Here is a 20,535-nt window from a genome sequence, read left to right on the forward strand (position 1 = left end):
TGTTTTGGTGTTTCTACTTTCTAATAGAGACTATTAGTCAGTACATGCTAACACTTCTAAAGTAAAATGGGGTAAGAAAACAAGTGCACTTTATGGAATATTCCAGATTAAATGGTGTGAACTGTGGTGGATGTTAGTGTACTTTAGTGTTGGTTTGGGTGTGCTGAGCACACTCTCACTGTCCTCCATATCTGGACCACTGTCACTGCGGTTGTGTTCCTCCAAGCTGTCATATAGCAGATCCAAATCCTCGACCTCCTGAGTCTGATCCACTGGGTCTGAGTCCAGAACCTGCACATGTGCACACAAATTTAATCCATTTGTAGAAAAATCAGAGGTTCCTTGATGCTGTTAGAGAATGCTATTATTAGTATTTTTTATATTTACCAAGATCCATTTTAATAAATAAACTAAATTATGACATAAAAAAAATAGAGATAGAAAATAAGTACACACATAATTTTTCATAATACTGATATCACATTGGTTTACCGCCTAACTTCCCCTCACCTCATCTGTCACCTTGAACCTTTTTAACAAGGCTACAAACTTCTGCTTGAAGTTTGGCTGCTGTAGATGAGAGAAAGACAGAGGGAAGTACAATTTCAGCAACAAAACTCCAGGAAAAAAATATATTCATAATCATATTTACCTCATTTTACTTATCCAGCCAATACATGCATAGTTTGTGAAGTTCGCTTATTTATTTTTAAAACCGGGGCTATGAGGGTTATGTAGCTATACATAAACATACGTATACCTAGTATACCTAACTGCTTTGTCACATTGTCACAAACTGATTATTTGTCACATTCATCATAAACATTATATGATGTTTAATAGCCAGTGGATTGACGACTCAAAAGTGTCCCTAGGTGTGAATGTGTGAGTGAATGTGTGAGTATGTGTTGCCCAGCAAAGGACTGGCACCCCCCCCAGGGTGTGTTCCTGCCTTGCACCCAGTATTTCCGGGTAGGCTACGGACCCACCGCAACCCTGAACTGGATAAGCGGTTATAGACAATGAATGAATAAATTAATATCTTGGTCTCACCACAATGTATGTTAAATAAAAACCATATTGCAGTCTAAGGCTAACAATGTCCACAGAGTTTAACACACAATTCTGTAATTAAAAAAAAAATATATATATTGACTATATTATTATATTTTATTATATTTTCACCATTTATACTCTGCTGTATGCATTTTCCCTCTTTGTCTTCATACATTTTCCAGTAATATGTTATTGACCCAGATCTGCTCTCCTCACCCGAGTCATGGAGCTGGCCCACGTCATTTTACGTCGAGATTTTTTTGGCTTCCTAACATCATCGTCTTCATCATAGAGGTCCTGAAGCACGAAAAAATTCACAGAGCTTTAGAGGGTGCCGTAACCAGGATGTTGGGTGTCTAAGTGGTGTAAACATGCTGCGAATAAGTAGACATACTCTATAGGGAACATGTACCACAAGTTCCATTAGATTTCACAGTGTACACTTCAGTGCATAAACACTAACTGTAGACAATGCATATATTTATTTTCACTCAGAAAGCTGCAGAAACTTTTGCTTGAAACTGTACTCAGTTGTCATTTGCATGGTGTCTGGATGTGGTCAGGTGTGTGTTATCATGTGAGTGTAGCTGATTGGGGCATACTGTAGTTAGTGTGTGTTGTCAGGGGTGTGTACAGGTGTTTGATACAGGGGTATGTTTTGCCAGGTGTTTGTTTCCTGGTGTGAATTGTCAGATGCATGTACAGGTCTTTGTATGGGTGTTTATTTTTGGAGAGTGCTTAGTTTCGAACCTGTCCATGACCTGCGTCGTCACTGGCCTCCTGCTCTGAAGAGAAACTGTCGTCCTCATCATCAGAATCATTCTCCACATTAGGGGAGCGATCTGAAACAGGGAAACACCTCAGAACTGAACACTACACTCTATATGCCTTTATTGGATCTCTGGGTATGAGCTGGAATTCTCTAAAGAAATAAATTTAATTTTCTATAATTGCTACTACTGTGTTATGTGGTAAACAACAGCTCCATCTAAATACAGTTTATCCTTGGTATACATTTACACTTAAGGTTGTTGAATAGTGCTACCTCTATTCTATAAACAAACTAACACAATTAAGGAATGAATTGTCAAATAGTGAATAGTTCAAGCATAACATTTCTCAATGCAAGACTGCAAAATATTTAGGTCTTTCACTATCTAAAATCTTTAATATCATTAAAAAATTCTGGGAGTCAAGGGAAATCTCAGCCAAGTGCTGAATATGTGTAACCTCCAACACCTTCAGTGGTATTGTCAAAGTGAAGTCAAAATCAAAGTGAACTTTATTGTCATTCAGCTTATACAACAGGAGTGCATAGCAGAAAGAGACTGCGTTCCTCCAAGCTCTGATGTGCAAATGTAAACATAAGACAAGAACAGACATAATCACATATAGTACAGACAAGACATACGTATAATAAATATAAGGGGGAAAATATAAACAACATGCACTTTTTACTAAATAGAAAAATATTGCACTTTTGTAGAAAAAAAATATATTGCAATTAATGTAGTAAATGTAATGTTGCACATAGTTCAAGTGATGGTATCACTGCACAGTAAAACAGATAGTGTAAACTTAGCATTGGAGAATGTGCCTGATGTCTGAGAAACTGTCAAGATACTGTGACCAATATAGTTACATATGCTGGGGAGTACTATGGAAAATTACTGCCAAGACAGTCCTCCATTGTATCAAGAAATGCAACCTGATACAGTATTATGCCAAGAGGTAGGCCAGGCCTCTGGGCCCGAAACATCCCGACTGTTACCAATAAGAAGTGCTTCTCCAGAAATTGTGGAGTGGGTGTGCATCAGTGCCCACAACCTGTGTGATCTGCATATATGTGAAAGTGCTATTGAGGCAGAGGCTTATACTGGTGTTTTGAAGAAACATATGCTGCCGTCAAGACAATGTCTCAATGTCTTTTCCCAGGAAATCCATGGCTGTTTCAGCAGGACAATGCCAGGCCTCGTTCTGCACATGTTACAAAAGTGTGGCTTTACAGACATTGAGCATGTGTGCTTGACTGGCCTGTCAGCAGTCCAGATCTGTCTCCTATTGAAAATGTATGAAGCATCTTGAAGAGGAAAATCAGACCACAGTGACCACTGTCTGTTGCATAAACATCCTGTATACAGCAAGAATAGGCAAAGTCCTTATTAAATTTTTGGAAATATAGAGGGAGGAAGAGGTATATATATATATTCCTTACCATTGTTTAGGCTTTTGGTTCTCTGATGTCCGTTCTCCTCATGGTCAATTGGTTGACTATACAGAGAGAAAACACTGATTTCTGCCACACGACCAGGAACTTCCTTAAGGTTGCTATGGAGACCAAGAATCTGACCCCCTTCAGTTGGATGCTGCATCACCTGCTCAAAACACAAACAAACAACACATTTACACTGACCTTCATCAAAATGTCGAAGATATATTGTAATGCCTGGGTGCCCAATGTGTAGATTGCTACTGACCAGTCAATAGCACTGGTGCCTAATTTAAATAATGTGAATCAGCGTTTTCCCATATGGAAAAAAATGAACTACAGTATCGCTCCACACTCACTGATGATTGCTTAGAAGCCCATTTGAGAACTGATTTTAAAAAAATGTAATGAATTAAATGAAAACAGACTTTTGCTGTCCACCCTCTCTGCATACCTGTCAGCAATTTGAAGCAGTCTGCACAACCCAGCGATATACCATCCCCTAAGGTTAGATCATGATTGCAACATTGCTACTAGAAACAGATTGCAGTCAATCACAAGAATATTAGTGTGGTCAGTTACTGATATTGGAACAGGGCTCTGAGAATTTATTGATTACATTCGCCCATGAGAATATTAGTGCCGTCAGGTACTGATATTGCATATAAATTTGATCTGTCTGTGTGTGTGTGTGTGTGTGTGTGTGTGTGTGTGTGTGTGTGTGTGTGATTATTTACTTTAAAATTTTAAAAGCTAAATTTAACTTGGGAGTGTCCTATTTGGGACGCTTTTGGTCCTCTCTCTTTAGTGTCCTCACCTCAGCCATGTTGATAAGCCCTAAAGCGAGCGTTTTGTAGCCAAGAATAGTTCTGTTTTTGTATCGTTTCCGTCGCTGTAGCATGATCTGTAGCCTGTTAGCATCTCTCTTCAGAAAGTGAGGATACTGTAACAACAAGCAGTGTCACTGACACAAAACATCTACATTAACAGCACACTCTTGTGGAGAGTGTTTAGCCTGCTAAACCAGAATCAATGAGTGAGCCAGTGTGTGATTGAGTGCATGAATGAAAGAATAAGTGAATAAATGAGAGAATAAATTGGTGTGAGTTATACTGATTTTGACACAAAGGAAATTCAAAACTCATTCAGTAGTAAGTTAATCAGAAAACAGTCAAAAGCTGATTAAACATAATATACACATACTAAACATATTAGAACACAAATCTAGCCTAAAAATTCCACAAGAGGCTTGAACTTAAAATGGCTGTAATTTTTGTGCTTTTTTGTTATTCACATAAACAACAAAATAAATATATTCAAGAAAAGATAAAAAAGTCAAACGTGCTCATTTAGATGATGTAGATTATTTATGAGAAGGAATATAATAATACATTTTCTGTACCTGAAGAGAGAAAGTCAATTCCAGATCTGTCTCCATAAGACCACCAGGAGGAAGAACATATTCATTTGACCTCAAAACTCGCTTGGAACCCTGCAGAAAAAAAATCACTAATAGCAGTCAGTAGCAGTAATGCTAATAGCAGCACTCAGTAGTTAGTAATGTAACAAATAAACCTTCATTAGAATTAATGCTAATAGCACTCACTGCAAACCCATTAGCAGTCACTAGCAGTAATGCTAATTGTAGCACTCTTTAGCATTACTGGATATAAATGTGCACTTAGTAGCAGAAAACCAATAAGCACACTGTAGCAGTAATAGCAGATGTCAGTAAAAGTTATGCCAATAAGCAGTCAGTAGCAGGTAATCAATCAGCACCCAGTAACAGTTATGCTATTAGTCCATTAGTCTATTAGTCTATTAGTCATTTGTTAGATAGTAAACATACAGTAAACACTTGTGGTGGGGCTGGAGAATACCCAGAATCATTGGGTTAATGTAGGAGGACACCATGGACAGGGCATCACATACACACTTGATCACTCTCACACTCAGATCTCTGGACAATTTCACAGAGCCCATCCACATACCAACGTGTTTTTGACTGTGGAAACAGGAGAACTCAGAGGTAACCCACGCAGACACAGGTGAACACACCATACTCTAGCACCCAGGAGCTGTGTGACAACAACAATACCTGTTCCACCACAACTCAGTCACACACCTTCTCGTGATACAGTCACAATTGGTGACATAGTTCATCTACATACATAGACATATTTGCGACATTTTATGCGACAGTATCACAATCATAAGTGAATGTGTAATTACCATACAAACACCCATATCAGTGCCCCGTGTTATGCGACAGTAACACAAAAACTCTTCCTCATTATAGGTCTTATTTTTATTTATGGAAAATATAATGTTGCTAATTCATTATTTGCTAAAATATTGAAGCAAATAATGGCTAGAGAAATGTCCTTTTCAATATTAACCTTCTGAAAATTAGTCAAAATTTGTTAGCGTTAAAGCTAAAGTAGGACACCAATAATAAGCATTGCTTAGGGAAGAAGTATAATAAAATACTTCATGCTTTTGTTGGAATAACAACCTATGATATATAATTCACATTATGCATTTTTCATTCCAGGGAGGCTCTGGACCCACCGCGACCCTGAACTGGATAAGCGGTTGCAGATAATGAATGAATGAATGAATGAATGAATGAATGAATTATGCGTTTTTCTATGTTATAAGTAATGACGCCTGTAATGAGGAAGAGTTTTTGTGATACTGTCGCATAGTGTTTGTATGGTAATTACCCATACATTTATGATTGTGATATTGTCACATAAAATGTCAAAAATATGTGATAAAGTCACGAATTGCAGTCTCCCATATATTTGACTATATCATGAGTAGGTGTGAGACTGGGTTGTCCACCATGATGCCCATCACAGATTACAGTAATGTAATTTTAAAATATATATTTATAAATTCTAAGCCTCTTTTTGAATCTATCTGTATATTTGAAAGGGTTTTACTGTTTCAAATGTATTCAGGAAATCCCTTAACAATAACAATTTAATATATGATTCTAAAATTAAAACAATTATTAATGTTTTAATGTTGTTACTCTAAATAATCAGTCGGTTTATTCCCAGTGTTATTAAACTGTTTCTGATCAGGGTGTGGACAACTACATCATATTACCACACACACACACACACACACACACACACACACACACACAGAGTCACACAGATGTGTTCGATTAGCATCCAAATGGAATACTTCAGGAATGTTCTGCCGTCATGCATGGGTTTAAAGCGATAGTTCAGACTAAATATGAAGCAGATTAAGGCACGTCTTTAGTTTTACACTGGAGTGGTGAGGATAATATACCTAACAATGAAGGAAGCTTATACCCAACTAATTAGCACTACATTCTCTAAATCAAACACTCCCCTGAAATTAGTTTCAAATTTGACAGCTTCTTATTCAAATTTCAACATAACTTCTACAACAACTGCTACACCATTTAAAGTGGAATGGAACTTTTGATTTAGAATTTTATTTGTTACATTTATTACGATTATTGAATTAATAAAAACAATTGTTTTCCAGTATACTTTTTTTTTGCATTTGTTTCAAAATAAAGATTCTATTGCTGTAAAAGAAATGCAAAAATCCTACATGTTTGGTATTCTTAAAGCCAATTTGAGGTTCTCTCTGTGGTTACTGAAAAAACAAATTTCAGTTTTTATAAATCAGCCTTCAACTCTGTCAGCTGTAAAATATGGGACTGTGATAATATTACATCCTTTAACCATGGAAACCAGCCTAACATTATAATTGATCATTTGTGGGGTAAACATGAAAATGCATGTAAAGTAATTATGGATAAGTGGTGTTGGGTTACCATGGAAACTGTACTGTAACCATAGGTGTAGGTTAACTAAGGAAATGGATGTAAGGTAGTACACCTACTTGTATTTTAACAGCGATGACAACAGAGTTTAGGTCTTTATCAAGTTCCCTCAGGATAATCAGCCTCTTCAGTGTCAGAGTACATAGTCTGAGAGAGAAAGAGAGAAATTAAAAAAGTAAACTGATTTATAGTTTTTTTTAAAGGCACAAATAAACATACTGAGAAAAGTCAAATCTCAACAATGCAATCATCTGAACTACACAACCACGTAAAATCTCACTATATATATATATATATATATAAAACCGTAACCACAGTGTTTTGAACAGTTATTTATGCAGAACAGTCCTCTAGTCTCAGTACAGTGTTTATTTCCTGTCAGTTAACACTGATGAGTCAGAGGACAGGAATAACTATGAAGTGTTAAAGTCTTCATACACACACACACACACACACACTTTTCTCAGAAAACAGCTGGAGAATTGAGAGTTACATAAGCCTTCAAATCAAAATGTCTTTATAGTCCTAAGAAGGATTCTGTGTAGCATTTAAGTGCAAAAACCTTCATAACATCAGAGGAACCGCTTTTGATGCATTATTGACCCATGTTTTTAACAGAACCATCACAACAAGTTTTCCATCAAAAAGTGGAACCATGTAAAGCAACAGTATGTAGGATTTTTAGCCTAAAATTTCAGCTTCAAAATAAATGTGATGCTTTGATGACCTGTAATATGGAAAACAGAGTTTATTGCATTGCTATTTCAGCACCAGCACAGCAGAAACTGCACTATGTAACTTTTGGAGGTGGGCAGAAAACATGTAATGAGAAATATGTAAGAGACTGTGAAGAGATCAAATATGACAACGTTGTGAGCAAAAAGAGATAAAATGATGCAACACATGCTGAGCTGGACTTCGTATCACTGGACATGTAAGTAATAGACCTAATGATGCTTTAAACAAGCCAGGAAATATTCAGATCATTCATAATTCAGTATAAAAACACTGCATTTATTAAAACAAATCTGAAGAATTATTGTGCGAATGGAACAATTTCCTCAATAGAAACACATCATTAAATAGGAATGAGTCTTAACTGTGCAGAAAAAAAATTCTTTATATTTTAATCTGATTTAACCCTTTCCTTATCAACAGAGCAAACAGAATAAGGTCAGAATCCAGACTTAAATCTCTTCATCTCAACTAATATACAAGGAATATTTTATGGAATATATCATCATTGTCTAAAGAAAACCATGTATCTCCAAAATTGAATGTTCACCTGAGAAGGAAAATATCTTAATGTTAAGTGGAAGTCAATGTAAAAGACTTAATTCCAAGTAATTTTGGAGCATTTCAAGGACAGCTGCTTTGTTCAAACGATATAGTAATCCAAAAATCAACAGAAATTGGGGTACATGTTTCTCTGAGAAAAGTGACAGTATTTAACATTAATTGTGTTATTACATGTAAAAAACACGATACAATACTGAAGGTTAATAATAATGTAGTCAATATTTCTTTTTGAGCATTTCTGAGTCTTTTTGTACTGTGTTTCTATGACTAAAGTGTATGTGTGTGTATGTATGTGTGTGCATGCATGCTGTAGAATCAGCTCCAGGCCATTTCTTTTCTGTTCTTATTAAATTTGCAGCAGAAACAGCTTTTAAACACGTCACAGTCTTTATTCAAACTCAGTAATGCAGAAGTTTAAAGTAATGCTCTTACACAACAGATCAGAGAGAAAGAAAGAGAGAGAGAGAGAGAAAGAGAGAGAGAGAGAGAGGGATCTAAAGAGAGAGTTAGAAAGGGGTGCTTTTCTGATGGACTGATGATGGACTGATAAGAGGCATATAATCAGTCCTGAAGTCCATGCCATTAAATTATATTTTCAGTTATAATAAGGACATCAAGGCCACCAAGAGTAGGTATGATTTGGGTGGTGGATCATTCTCAACACTGACACTGATGGTGGTGGATGTGTGATGTGTGCTGTACAAGTGGATCAGACAAAGAAGTGCTACTGAAGATTACAAATATGTAAGTGTCACTACTAAACAGTCGAACCAAAAATATCTAGCCAAAAGTGTCCTGCGGGTAGTGCCCTGTGTCCACTGATGAAGAACTAGAGGACGACCAACACAAACTGAGCAGAAATAGATGAGGTCTCTGACATTACATCTACAAAGTGGACCAAGGAGGTGTGTCTCTAATAGAGTTGACAGTGTTTGGGAACAGTGTTTAAGAACTCTAACAGCACTGTTGTTTGATCCACTCATACCAGTGTAACACACTCAGAAAAAAAAAAAAAACATAACACCTCTAACAATAAAAAAAGCTTTATACAGTGATGGGAGGCTTCAATGCCTTAGGGTTAGGATTAAGATTGTTATTGCATTAACACTGACACTGCTAATATATTACTAATCACCAACATGAACTGAAACTCAAAAAATACATAAAGAAAATGTAATGTAATTTGAAAAGTGTATGATTTAGCAGATCTGTAATGAAACACTTAATGGTTCTCCTTACTATGCGTAATACACAGCATCATCATCAGCTCTCTCTCTCTATCTGTGTGTGTGTGTGTGTGTGTGTGTGTGTGGGCCTGAGGGTTTTAAGAGACTGAAAGGGTTGGGGTTATATATAACTCAGTATCAGGCTTTTACTGAAACATTGTGGAGCTTCTGCTTCAGGACAGAGTTCCAGGGTTTTTTTTACTGGGTTCTACAGTAGAGCTCTTTAATACAGTGAATGGAAAAAAGACCCTGTCCCTGTCACTTCCCCAACTGAATAAAACCCAAGAATCTGCCATTCACAACACTGCCATAAATACAGTGCTGTGATGGAATACAGTTATAGAGCAACAACGACAACAAGGAATGGACAAATGAAAACACTGTTCTTCTTGAAGAGATGCCTTAGAGGAAGAGAGGAAGAGGGAGAGAGAGAGAGAGAAGAGAGAGAGAGGAGAGAAAGAGCGAGAGAGAGAAGAGAAAGAGAGAGTAAGCAGTAAATATAAAAGAAAAAAGTGTAACTCATGAATAATGGAGTAAAAACTTGAGAGCTTCTACAGCTGTTCACTGAAAAAAGAGTAACAGCTTCAGAAAAGCTATAAACCACTGCCCACACCCAGACTAATGTAATGTAATCTAGTCCACCCTCATATAATCTTATCTACTCTAATCTAATATACTGTACTCCAATCTACTTTATTCTAATCGGATCTAATCTAATTTAATCTATCCACTCTTCTGGCACACAGCACTACAGTTATATCAGGAATACTGGAGTATTTAGGAGTAACATTGCCAAGTATTTGGAAGTATTTCCCAGAATGGTGTTATTTAGGGAGAATTGAGGTTGTATTTTGGGAAGGATTTTGGAGTATTGTGTGTGGAATTTAAGGAGTATTTGTGGTATTTTGGGAAGTTCTGTGGTTGTATCTTGGGGCTGATTCTAAAGGTATTTATTTTGGACAGAACTGTGGTGGTATTCTTGAGAGTATTGTGATTGTATGTTGGTTTATATTTTGGCAACATTTTTTTGTAGGTGTATATTAAGGAATATTGTAAGGTATTTAGTGCATACTTTAACTGATCAAGTCAAATTAAGTTAAATTTATTTGTATAGTGCTTAGGGCGGCACGGTGGCGCAGCAGGTAGTGTCACAGTCACACAGCTCCAGGGGCCTGGAGGCTGTGGGTTCTATTCCCGCTCCGGGTGACTGTCTGTGAGGAGTTGGTGTGTTCTCCCCGTGTCCGCGTGGGTTTCCTCCGGGTGCTCCGGTTTCCTCCCACAGTCCAAAAACACATGTTGGTAGGTGGATTGGCGACTCAAAAGTGTGTGTGTGTGTTGCTCTGTGAAGGACTGGTGCCCCCACCAGGGAGTATTCCTGCCTTGCGCCCAATGATTCCAGGTAGGCTCTGGACCCACCGTGACCTGGATAAGCGGTTACAGATAATGAATGAATGAATGTATAGTGCTTTTTACAACTAATGTTGTCATAAAGCAGCTTCACAGAATTCCAGTAAAGATAAAGTTTTAACATGAAATGCAAAAATGTAAAGAAAGTAAAAATCCCCCAGGAGAGCGACAGTGGCAAGGAAAAACTCCCTCCAAGCTAAGGAAGAAACCTTGGGAGGAACCAAGGCTCACAAAGTGGAACCTATCATCCTCTGGTCAATCTACTGGCAATAATAGTTAGGAGTTCATGAAAACTTCAATGTAGGGTGGGCAGCTCCAAGGCAATTGATGGTAGCTGGAGTGTGGGCAGCTGGTCTGAAGTGTGGAGCAGGAGCTCGACAAGCAGTCATCCATCAATGTCCAGCCAGACAGGTCGGCGGTCGTTTACTTGGACAAAGGTAGAACAATGGAGTTAGTTTTGTTCTGTTTGGGTGAATGTAAAGCAGAGAATGTGAACATTTCCAGAGTGTGGCTAATAACTGGCAGATCTGACTATGACAGCTTTAACTAAAAGCAGAGAACCAGAAGGACACACAGAGATGGGAGCATCCTGAAACACTGGGATTCCTCTGCTCCACTGTCAACCAATCTGACAGTGACAGCACCAGCGTTTCAGTTTACTATAATTCCCTGTGTCCTATGGGGGACCATTAACTACCAAAAGCTAAACTAAACAAATTAGTTTTTAGTGTACATTTAAAGATTGCGATTGCGTCCTGAACATTTTCTGGAAGATCATTCCAGAGTTGGGGGGCTTTATAAGAAAAAGCTCTTCCCCCAGCTAGGCCCTTCTGAATTCTGGGATCTATTAAAATTCCAGTACTCTGTGATCTGAATAATCATGGAGTCTCATAAGAGGAAATAATATCTTGAAAGTATTCAGGAGGTGCCCATGTAGTGCTTTATACAATAATTAACAGAATTTTGTAATCAGTACGGAATTTAACAGGCAGCCAATGAAGTGATGATAGAACTGGGCTGTTATGTTCAAATTTCTAGTTGTAGTGAGAACCCAGCCTGCATCTCTATGAACTCTCTATTCATTTATTCATTCATTCATTCATTCATTCAGTATCTGTAACCAGTTCAGGGTTGCGGTGGGTCCAGAGCCTATCTGGAATCATTGGGCGCAAGGCGGGAATACACCCTGGTGGGGGCGCCAGTCCTTCACAGGACAATATACACACACACATTCACTCACACACTCACACCTACGGACACTTTTGAGTCACCAATCCACTTACTAACTTGTGTTTTATTTTGGACAGTGGGAGGAAACCCTTGCAGTCACGGGGAGAACACACCAAACTCCTCACAAACAGTCACCCAGAGCAGGACTTTAACCCACAACCTCCAGGACCCTGGAGCTGTGTGACTGTGACACTACCTGCTGCTCCACTGTGCCTCCTGCATTTTGAACTAGTTGTTGAAGTTTATTTAAATTTCTGCTGGTGCATCCTGACAGTACTGCATTACAAGTAATAAAGGCATTTTCTGTCCTAGCAATACTGCCTATGTGTGATCTTCTCTAGTTCTAACTGTGGGAGTGGGTAAAAAAATTCTTTTACAATTTCGTTATGCTTTATAATAGCCATATCAGATGACAGCCAGGTCGGATTTAATACTATGGGCTGAGTTTGTTGTCTAATATTTTTGATTTTATTATTTAAAAAGTCCATAAAGACTTTACTCGTGAGAGTTGCTGGAATTTGTGGTTCAGTACCTGCCTGATATCTTGAAAACACACTAAACAGCACTCTAGGATTATATTTATTATTGTAGATCAGCGAGGCCAGATATGCTGAGTGAGCTTTAGTGAGGGCATTTCTATACTCTATAAAGCTGTCCTTCCAGGCAGAGTGACTTCCAGCTTGGTTAATTGCCATTTCTGCTCTAGAGTCCGTGCTATTCGTTTTAAGGTATAGATTTTATCATTGTACCATGGGGCGAGCTTTTTCTGCCTTATCCTTTTTCTTTTAAGTGGCGCCACATTTTCTAAAGTACATCGACAGGTATTTTCTAAGTAGTCAGTTAGTACATCTAGCTCCATTGGGTCTAATGGAGTGGGAATTGGGGTTGATAGTGTAGGGTGGTAGATAGTTTTATTAAATGCTTTGTAGACTAGCGAGTGGATGTACATATATTATGGCTAAGACGTAGCTCGTATGAAATTAGGTAATGGTTGGAGATTGCTGAGGTTTGTGGTATAATATTAAGTTTATCTATGTTAAGATCTAGCGTCAAAATTAAATCTAAAGTGTGACTGCAGTAGTGTGTAGGGCCTGTTACATTTTGAGTAATACCAACAGAGTCTAGGATTGAAGTAAATGCCTTTTTAGTGGGTCATCTGCATTCTCAAAATGGATATTAAAATCTCCAACAATTATAACTGTTTGCAGTGAAATCACTAAATTATTTTAGAAATTCTGAGTAGGGCCCTGGTGGTCTGTAAATGTTACATAATAAAAATGCGTCATTTTTTATGACTGGATTTGTAATAATGGTGTAAAGAACCTCAAAAGAAGTGAAGGTGTCACCTTGTTTATGACTGATATCTAGGGCATTCTGGTAAATTACCCATACTCCACCTCCTTTGCCTGATAATCTTGGGCTATGTACATAATTGTAGCCTACAGGGGTGGCTTCATTTAGTGACGAATATTCATTTGGTCTAACCCAGGTTTCCATGAGAAAGAAAACGTTAAATTTATGATCACTTACAATATCATTTACGATGACTGCTATTGAGTAACCCAAATTTTAGATCTGAGGTGTTGCTGCTATCATCTGAGTATGCTTTAATATGGATTAGATTGTTGAAACGGGCTGACTGAGTTTTTCTACGTTTACATTTAATTCGGGGCAAAGACACAGTCTCAATACAGTTGAACCTAGGTGACGCCTCAAGGCAATTCGCAGATGGTCGGTTTAGCCTATCTGTCTGTAGCCTGGTCCTAGCTCTGGATGGTCAGCAGCTGTTTATACTACTCTGCTGACTAACTAAAAGGCTATGTGCTATGTTGCAAGAAAGTAAGGCAGAGTCCTCCCGTGTGGGGTGGATACCATACCTACCTATAAGACCAGGCTTGCCCTCGAAATGTAACCAATTGTCTATAAAGCCCACTTGATTTTCAGAACACCACTTCGACATCTAGCAGTTTAACACTGAAAGTCTGTTGTAGGCTTCAGCACCGCACCACATTGGGATGGGACCAGAGCAGATTACAGCATTGGACAGCATCTGGGCCAGTTTAATCACCTCTGTAACATTACACTTAGTTACCTCAGACTGCCGCAGACGAATATAATTGGCTCCTACATGAATGACTATCCTCGAATATCTCCTATTAGCTAACTGTCTAAGGTTGCCACTAATGTAAACAGCTATCTCTTACTGCTGATGCCCCTAAAGGATTAGCTAATTTCACGTCTCAAACGATAGAGTCTCCTATAACTAAAGCACTTTTAACAAGATGCTGAGTGGGGCAAACCTGTTTGACACGCAAATCAGAGGAGCACGGTGTCCTGGTGGGCTAGCCTTGGCCTCAGCGTTAACATTAGCCTTAACTTTCCAGCTATGTTGCCGAGACATCACCCATTCACCCTGCTGTGAGAGCTCTAACGTCGGAGTCAAGGGGGTGCTGACTCTGCCTAAGGCACCCGTAGTTACTAGCAATGAGTCTCGCTGTTTATGCCCTGGATGCATATTTTGAGACATCAGGAATATTTTGGCAGCGACAGACCTGCTGATCTCCCTTCATTGCCCTTTTTTCTATGGATCAGAAAACAAGTTCTACTACAGAGAAAGTACAAATGTGAGTTTTTACTGTGGCTGAATGCTGTTGGCCTTTGGTTTCCCCCTCTATGCCTCAGTTCTGGCCCCACTGCATTGTGGGATTGAGAAGATCCCTTGAGGAGGAACTCCTTCACAACCAAACATCACACATGAGAGGAGGACTCTGAAAAATGGGACATTTGCAGGATCAAATTTTTTTGGCTTCTTCTGTCTCTTTTTCTCAGTCTCCCTGTGTTCTCCTTCTCTCTCTGGCATTTCCTGATCTCTGTGTTCCAGCAGAAATAGTGTTTGTTTTGAACAGAATGAAGATGTTTTTGCTCTCAGTGCTGCTTAGCTGTGGGTTTTGAACAGTTCTACAAATTAAATGGTTTAAAATAATTTTATTTTAAAATTTTAACAATTAATCATTATTTGAGACTTTTATGTCTTGCCTGTCACTTTTATTTTTCTTCTTTTTTTACCATTTCATATGTTCATCTGACCATGGGCTTTAGTTTCTGCTTTGTTTTTTCCACTCTTTCCATTCCTTCAGTTTTACCATCATCAAGGCAATTTAACTCTTCATCTCATACAAGTCGTACTGTTTACAAAAAAAAAAAAAAGCAATGAACAAAGACACACTCACAAAATCACCAGACATCATCAGACAACACAGTCACATTATTTAGCAGTTATGAAATCACATAAGTTGAACCCCCCCCCCCACCAAAAATCATTAAAGATATCTTTAAAGAAATATAACAGTTTTTTAAAGATCCCTGAGATAAAGACCCCTCAGATAAAAAAACAAACTGAAAAAGAAGAAAAATCAAGTTGATTAAACTCAAGTATATTTACAACTTCTGACACCGACCAATGCCACAACACATATTGTTTCCACATATTGCCCAACTAGGAGGGTGAATGTGAGTAAATGTATCTTTTCAGACATATTAAGTTAACCATTGCTTCTTTTCAAACTTCACTGAGCAACACTAACTGCCCAGAAAAAAACAAAGCAATGAAACATCATCCTGGAAGACAGTACAATGTGTTTGTAAAAAAATACTTTTTGTAAACTATTAATGTACATCAAATAACAACCGACCATTCTTGCTGAACACTATTTGGCCAAACATTATACGTTTGTAATTGACACGTTGAAAAGATAAACACATTATATAAAATATAGCGTGGCGATCTGTCACACAGCTCCAGGGTCCTGGGGTTTTGAGTTTGAGCCCAGCTTCGGATGACTGTGAGGAGTTTGTTGTGATCTACCAGTGTCTGCATAGGTTTTCTCCGGGTGCCCCTGGTTTCCACCCATGGTCCAAAAACACACGGTGGTAGGTGGACTGGCTTCACTGAAGTTTCCTAGGTGTGAGTGAAACTGTGAGTGAGTGTACCCCTCCAGGGTGTGTTGTTGCCTTGTGCCTTGTGATTCTGGTTAGGTTCCAGACCAACCACGACCATGACCTGGATAAGTGGTTCCGGCCAATAAATGAATGAATGAACCAACTGTGTATGTGTGTATGTGCCGTATGCCCCCTATGATGTGCAGTGCCCTCTCTCATTCTGTTTTTCATGTGGTCACTCTCTAAGTGTTCACTCAATGTTGGTCAGTGCTGAAAAATCTGCATGCTTCTGAGTTTTCTGTGGAATGTTATAATCGACATGTACTGCTTATCGTTAGAATTAATTTTGCAATTCATGTACATAACCAAGCCCTAGAATCTCAGAAAAAAAGGTATGGTAGGGGTACATGATTGGTCACCAAATGTACAAACAGTGTAAATGTACCTTTGAAGGTACAGCAGCGTTTAAAAGTCTAATTGTGTTTCCTAAAGATACATTTCATTCTAGTCTGCAGAAGGAGGGGTGAAAATTTGTAAGTTTTCATTACAGAAATGTGTAATATCATATAAGTCCTGGAGATGAAATGGAGTGAATTTTAATTTTAATTATGATAGAATAAGTTAAAATTATGTACAAATATGGACTCTTGAGGTACCACCACAGTGACAAATTCTGACAGGGTATTGGGGAGGGGGTCCATTAATTTGCTGAAATGAGTAAAAACACATTAAATAACAGCTAAATAGGCTAAACCATTAGCTGTCTGATGTTCTGTTGTTTATCTGTACAGCTGCTAAGTGGTGGACACTGAACTGATCCAAATTTACAGAGAGAGACGAACGCTTCATTAACGGCACGGAAGGGGAAACGTTATGTAAGAGTCACATACCTCTAGTCCTTGTTCTCTTATTAAACCATTCACGTCCAAACAAACAAATATTATTAGTCTACTGTCATTACCTCTTATAGTTATACCTTTCACACTAAGCAGAAAAGGTCCCTTTATACTGAAAAAGGGTTTTCTGTGACACAGTGGTGGAGCCTTCTTTAGTTCTATAAAGAACCATTGTTTAGAGCTCCTTATAAACATCCATAAAAGAGCAGAATCATTTATCCAAAAGCAGCATTGGGGTATTCATGGCTCTATAAAACCATTTGTTTGACTGTAAATAAGTATATAAAAGTTTCTGTTTCAATTTTTTATACATGTCATTTTAATTCTGTTAAAACCAGTAGCTTCACATGACCATAATCACACAATGCCACTAACCTGGGAGGCAAGCACATGCTTTTTTTGAAGTCAACTACCACTTCTGTTCAAACTACTGCAAATGTCACAGCTTACCACACTTTCAAGTGATGATATGCCAGATAGCACCTAATGACAGAGAGGCCAGTTGTGTTCTCTTGGACTCCTAGCTTCGGACAACTGAGGTATTACAGAGGCTTGACTCTGTGCTCTTCTGATGACGCGGCCAATGCTTAGACCTAGAAGCCCCAAAGACTGTTTCGATATAAATTCAATCATATATGTTTAAATATTTCACCTATAATGGGGTGATCTCAACAACCACAAGTTCAACCCTGAAATTACACTCACAGTAACCTGTAGCAGATCCGTTTGGAAGTGTATTAAAGAGATGCTGGGTTGCCTTTATGCTGGATTCAGAGAACAGTTAACACTGACATGGAAAAAAATCTATTTATTTGTTTCATGCAGGGGACAACAAAAGGACACTAAAATTGTAGTTTAAAATAAAATTAATCTGTAAGAACATTAAGCTCTTTGAGATCATGTTTTGTACACAGCGGTAATACAAAACAATCTAATTTTAATGTGTAAGAGGAGATTAAAAGCCAGAAATACAGGCTTTTTCACTTATGTCCTTTCAGAAAGTATGATAACATGTAGAAATGCATTTAAATCAAATATATTACAAACTTCTGCAATACAGATGTAGCCCCATTTGTCAAGTCAATAAATCCTCTATAGAAAATGGAAATGAAATGAATTTTGGAGAGAGAGAGAGAGAGAGAGAGAGAAAGAGAGAGAGAGAGAGAGAGAGAGAGAGAGAGAGAGAGAAGAGGTAGAAAACAAAGAAAAAGAGTGAAAAATAAATAAAAAAGAGGCATGCTAGGACAGATCTAGGTCGGAGCAGATTAATGTGTTTCTCATTGTTCTCTCCTCTGAGAACCGTGTTCCCCTGTCCTGAGATCAGTTTCTCTTTAATGACAAAAGCAGGATCTGCTTTTTCTTCCAACTTTAGATCAGTGCAGTGTAGATATTAGAATATATTTACTTCATGGTTGGATTTTTAATAGGGTTCAGACAAGGTCAGATTATGAAATAATAATTTATACATTTCCATGAACCTTGCACCCAGTGACTCTGAGGTCGGCTCCGGACACCCCACAACCCTGAAGTGGATAAGCGGACAAGGAATGACTAACTCTCCCCTATTATTTCTATGTCACAGTCTTTTTTTGTAAATGTCCATCTACATAATCAGAATTTCAACACACGATTTGTACCAAGCATTTGTCATTTCTACTTCCCCCTGTTTGCCAGGTCTCACACAATCATATCACATCTTTTCAAACTGCAGCTAACACAACAACACTGGGGAGCAACACCTTTAGAGAAGAACTTTCCTACACTGTCTGTCGTGTTCAGGGTCTCTATAAGTCCAAAGCCTAACCAGACTCATTAGGCACAAAGCAGAAACACATCCTGGACAGGATGCCAGTTCAGTACAGCACTCACAGTTATGAACACTTTTGAATAGCCAGCACTCCCGCCAACAGGTTTTTTGGACTTCTGTAGAAACCAGAACACCTGAAGGAAACCCACACAGATACAAAAAGAACGAACCAAACTCCACCAATAGTGGCCTGAGGCAAAACCCCAGGAACCTGGAACTGTAGCAGAGATATTTCAGGTAGTGCCACTAAGCCGTACACTACACCTATAGTGTACAGTCAAGAGAGTAGCAAAAAATGGTGCACTGTCTCTTTAAGAGGTGCTCACAGTGTGCACATGCATTTAGTTTTGCTGAAGAGAGGGAATTTGTGCTGTGACTCGATGAAGACCACCAGACCCTGTCCTTTGATTTACTTTTAATTGATGGCCAATGCGACCACAGATCTTTGAACTGGCGTAATTCACATGAAGAGATCATTAATTGAGATGATTAGTTGAGAGACCTGGCTTATAGAAAAATGGCTCCTATGCATGCTGCATGCACAAACCTTCTTTGATCATTTACAAAGGTGATGCAAGATCTGCTGCTCAGTAAACACCTTTGTGCATTATCAACAGTGGGCAACTGGAGACCCTGTTGTAGACATGCTTTGGAAGTGTTAAAAAATAACACACTGTTTCTATTGAGAAAATATACATTTTAAAATTTCAGCCTGAATACACTGCATTAATCAGTCATACAGTCATATTTTTATAAAATCCAGGAACCCTGGAGAGGTACAAGCAGAGTGTTGTGAAGCAAAACCTGAATTCACTGAGATTTCACACTATTTTCCATAACTAATGAAACTTCACTAGAGTTTGTGAAGAATAAAGTTGCTATGAAGCTATTGTGACCCCTGGTTCCTATAGCACAAGTGCAAAGAAATGACTTGGAGTCAACCAACCATTTCACACCACAACACTCTTAATTAAGGTGAATCTGAAAATAAGAATAAGGAGTCAGTTTGAGTTCACTTATCCAACACTGTACCTGGGCACGCAGCTCGGAGAGGAGTGGTCGATCTCCCAGGTGGCGAATAGGTTCATGGGCACGGGCACCGAAGTCAGACTCGTGTATGCGGGGCTCGTCATGGCTCCAGATACGGTGGATGCTCCGGGCACCGCGGTGGGCGCTCCTCCGCAGCCCGGGTTCAGGAGCACCGCCGCCCTCAGGGCGCCTCGATCAGTCGCCGCTAACATTACCTACCCTCCACGCTCAGAGACCGGGCTAGGGTCGCTCTGACACGGAGAGGAGGAGCGACAGCTTACACGCGCGCGCGCGCGCGCACACACACACACACACACACACACACACCTCTTCTCTCTCCAAATTTCAAACTAAATAAAAATGTGTTGGCAATATTGAGTTAAAGAACAACGAAACTATAATAATAATAATAATAATAATAATAATAATAATAATAATAGAAATACCTCACGTATCTTTACACTCACTGGTCAGTTTCTGTCCACAGTGTTGGTTTAGATGTAGGTCAGGGGGCGTTTGACAGTATCCCAGTAAACAAGTAGCCGTTGATTCAACGTTGAAATAACGTAATGACTGCCGTCTAATCAACGTTCTCTTAAGGT

General features: G+C 38.6%; 1 protein-coding gene across 3 annotated transcripts in view; it reads right to left on the minus strand.

The window, feature by feature from the left end:
* zmp:0000000755 (phosphofurin acidic cluster sorting protein 1) overlaps nt 1–20,144 on the minus strand; it is a 31,588-nt gene extending 11,444 nt beyond the window's left edge. Inside the window, exons 1-9 of one of the 3 annotated variants that reach the window (XM_066678530.1) lie at nt 19,937–20,144; nt 7,160–7,247; nt 4,668–4,757; nt 4,083–4,208; nt 3,272–3,431; nt 1,807–1,898; nt 1,273–1,353; nt 511–570; nt 143–291 (exon numbers count right to left, since the gene is read on the minus strand). In XM_066678530.1, coding sequence (XP_066534627.1) covers nt 143–291; nt 511–570; nt 1,273–1,353; nt 1,807–1,898; nt 3,272–3,431; nt 4,083–4,208; nt 4,668–4,757; nt 7,160–7,247; nt 19,937–20,037 — 947 coding nt within the window. In that variant the 5' untranslated portion in view covers nt 20,038–20,144. Of the gene's footprint in view, nt 1–142; nt 292–510; nt 571–1,272; nt 1,354–1,806; nt 1,899–3,271; nt 3,432–4,082; nt 4,230–4,667; nt 4,758–7,159; nt 7,248–19,936 lie in introns of those variants that run through there. The other 2 variants (XM_066678531.1, XM_066678533.1) reach the window with 2 other exon arrangements.
* Between the last annotated feature and the right edge of the window lie 391 nt (nt 20,145–20,535).

The sequence above is a fragment of the Hoplias malabaricus genome, chromosome 8, assembly GCF_029633855.1.
Source record: "Hoplias malabaricus isolate fHopMal1 chromosome 8, fHopMal1.hap1, whole genome shotgun sequence".
NCBI lineage: Eukaryota > Metazoa > Chordata > Actinopteri > Characiformes > Erythrinidae > Hoplias > Hoplias malabaricus.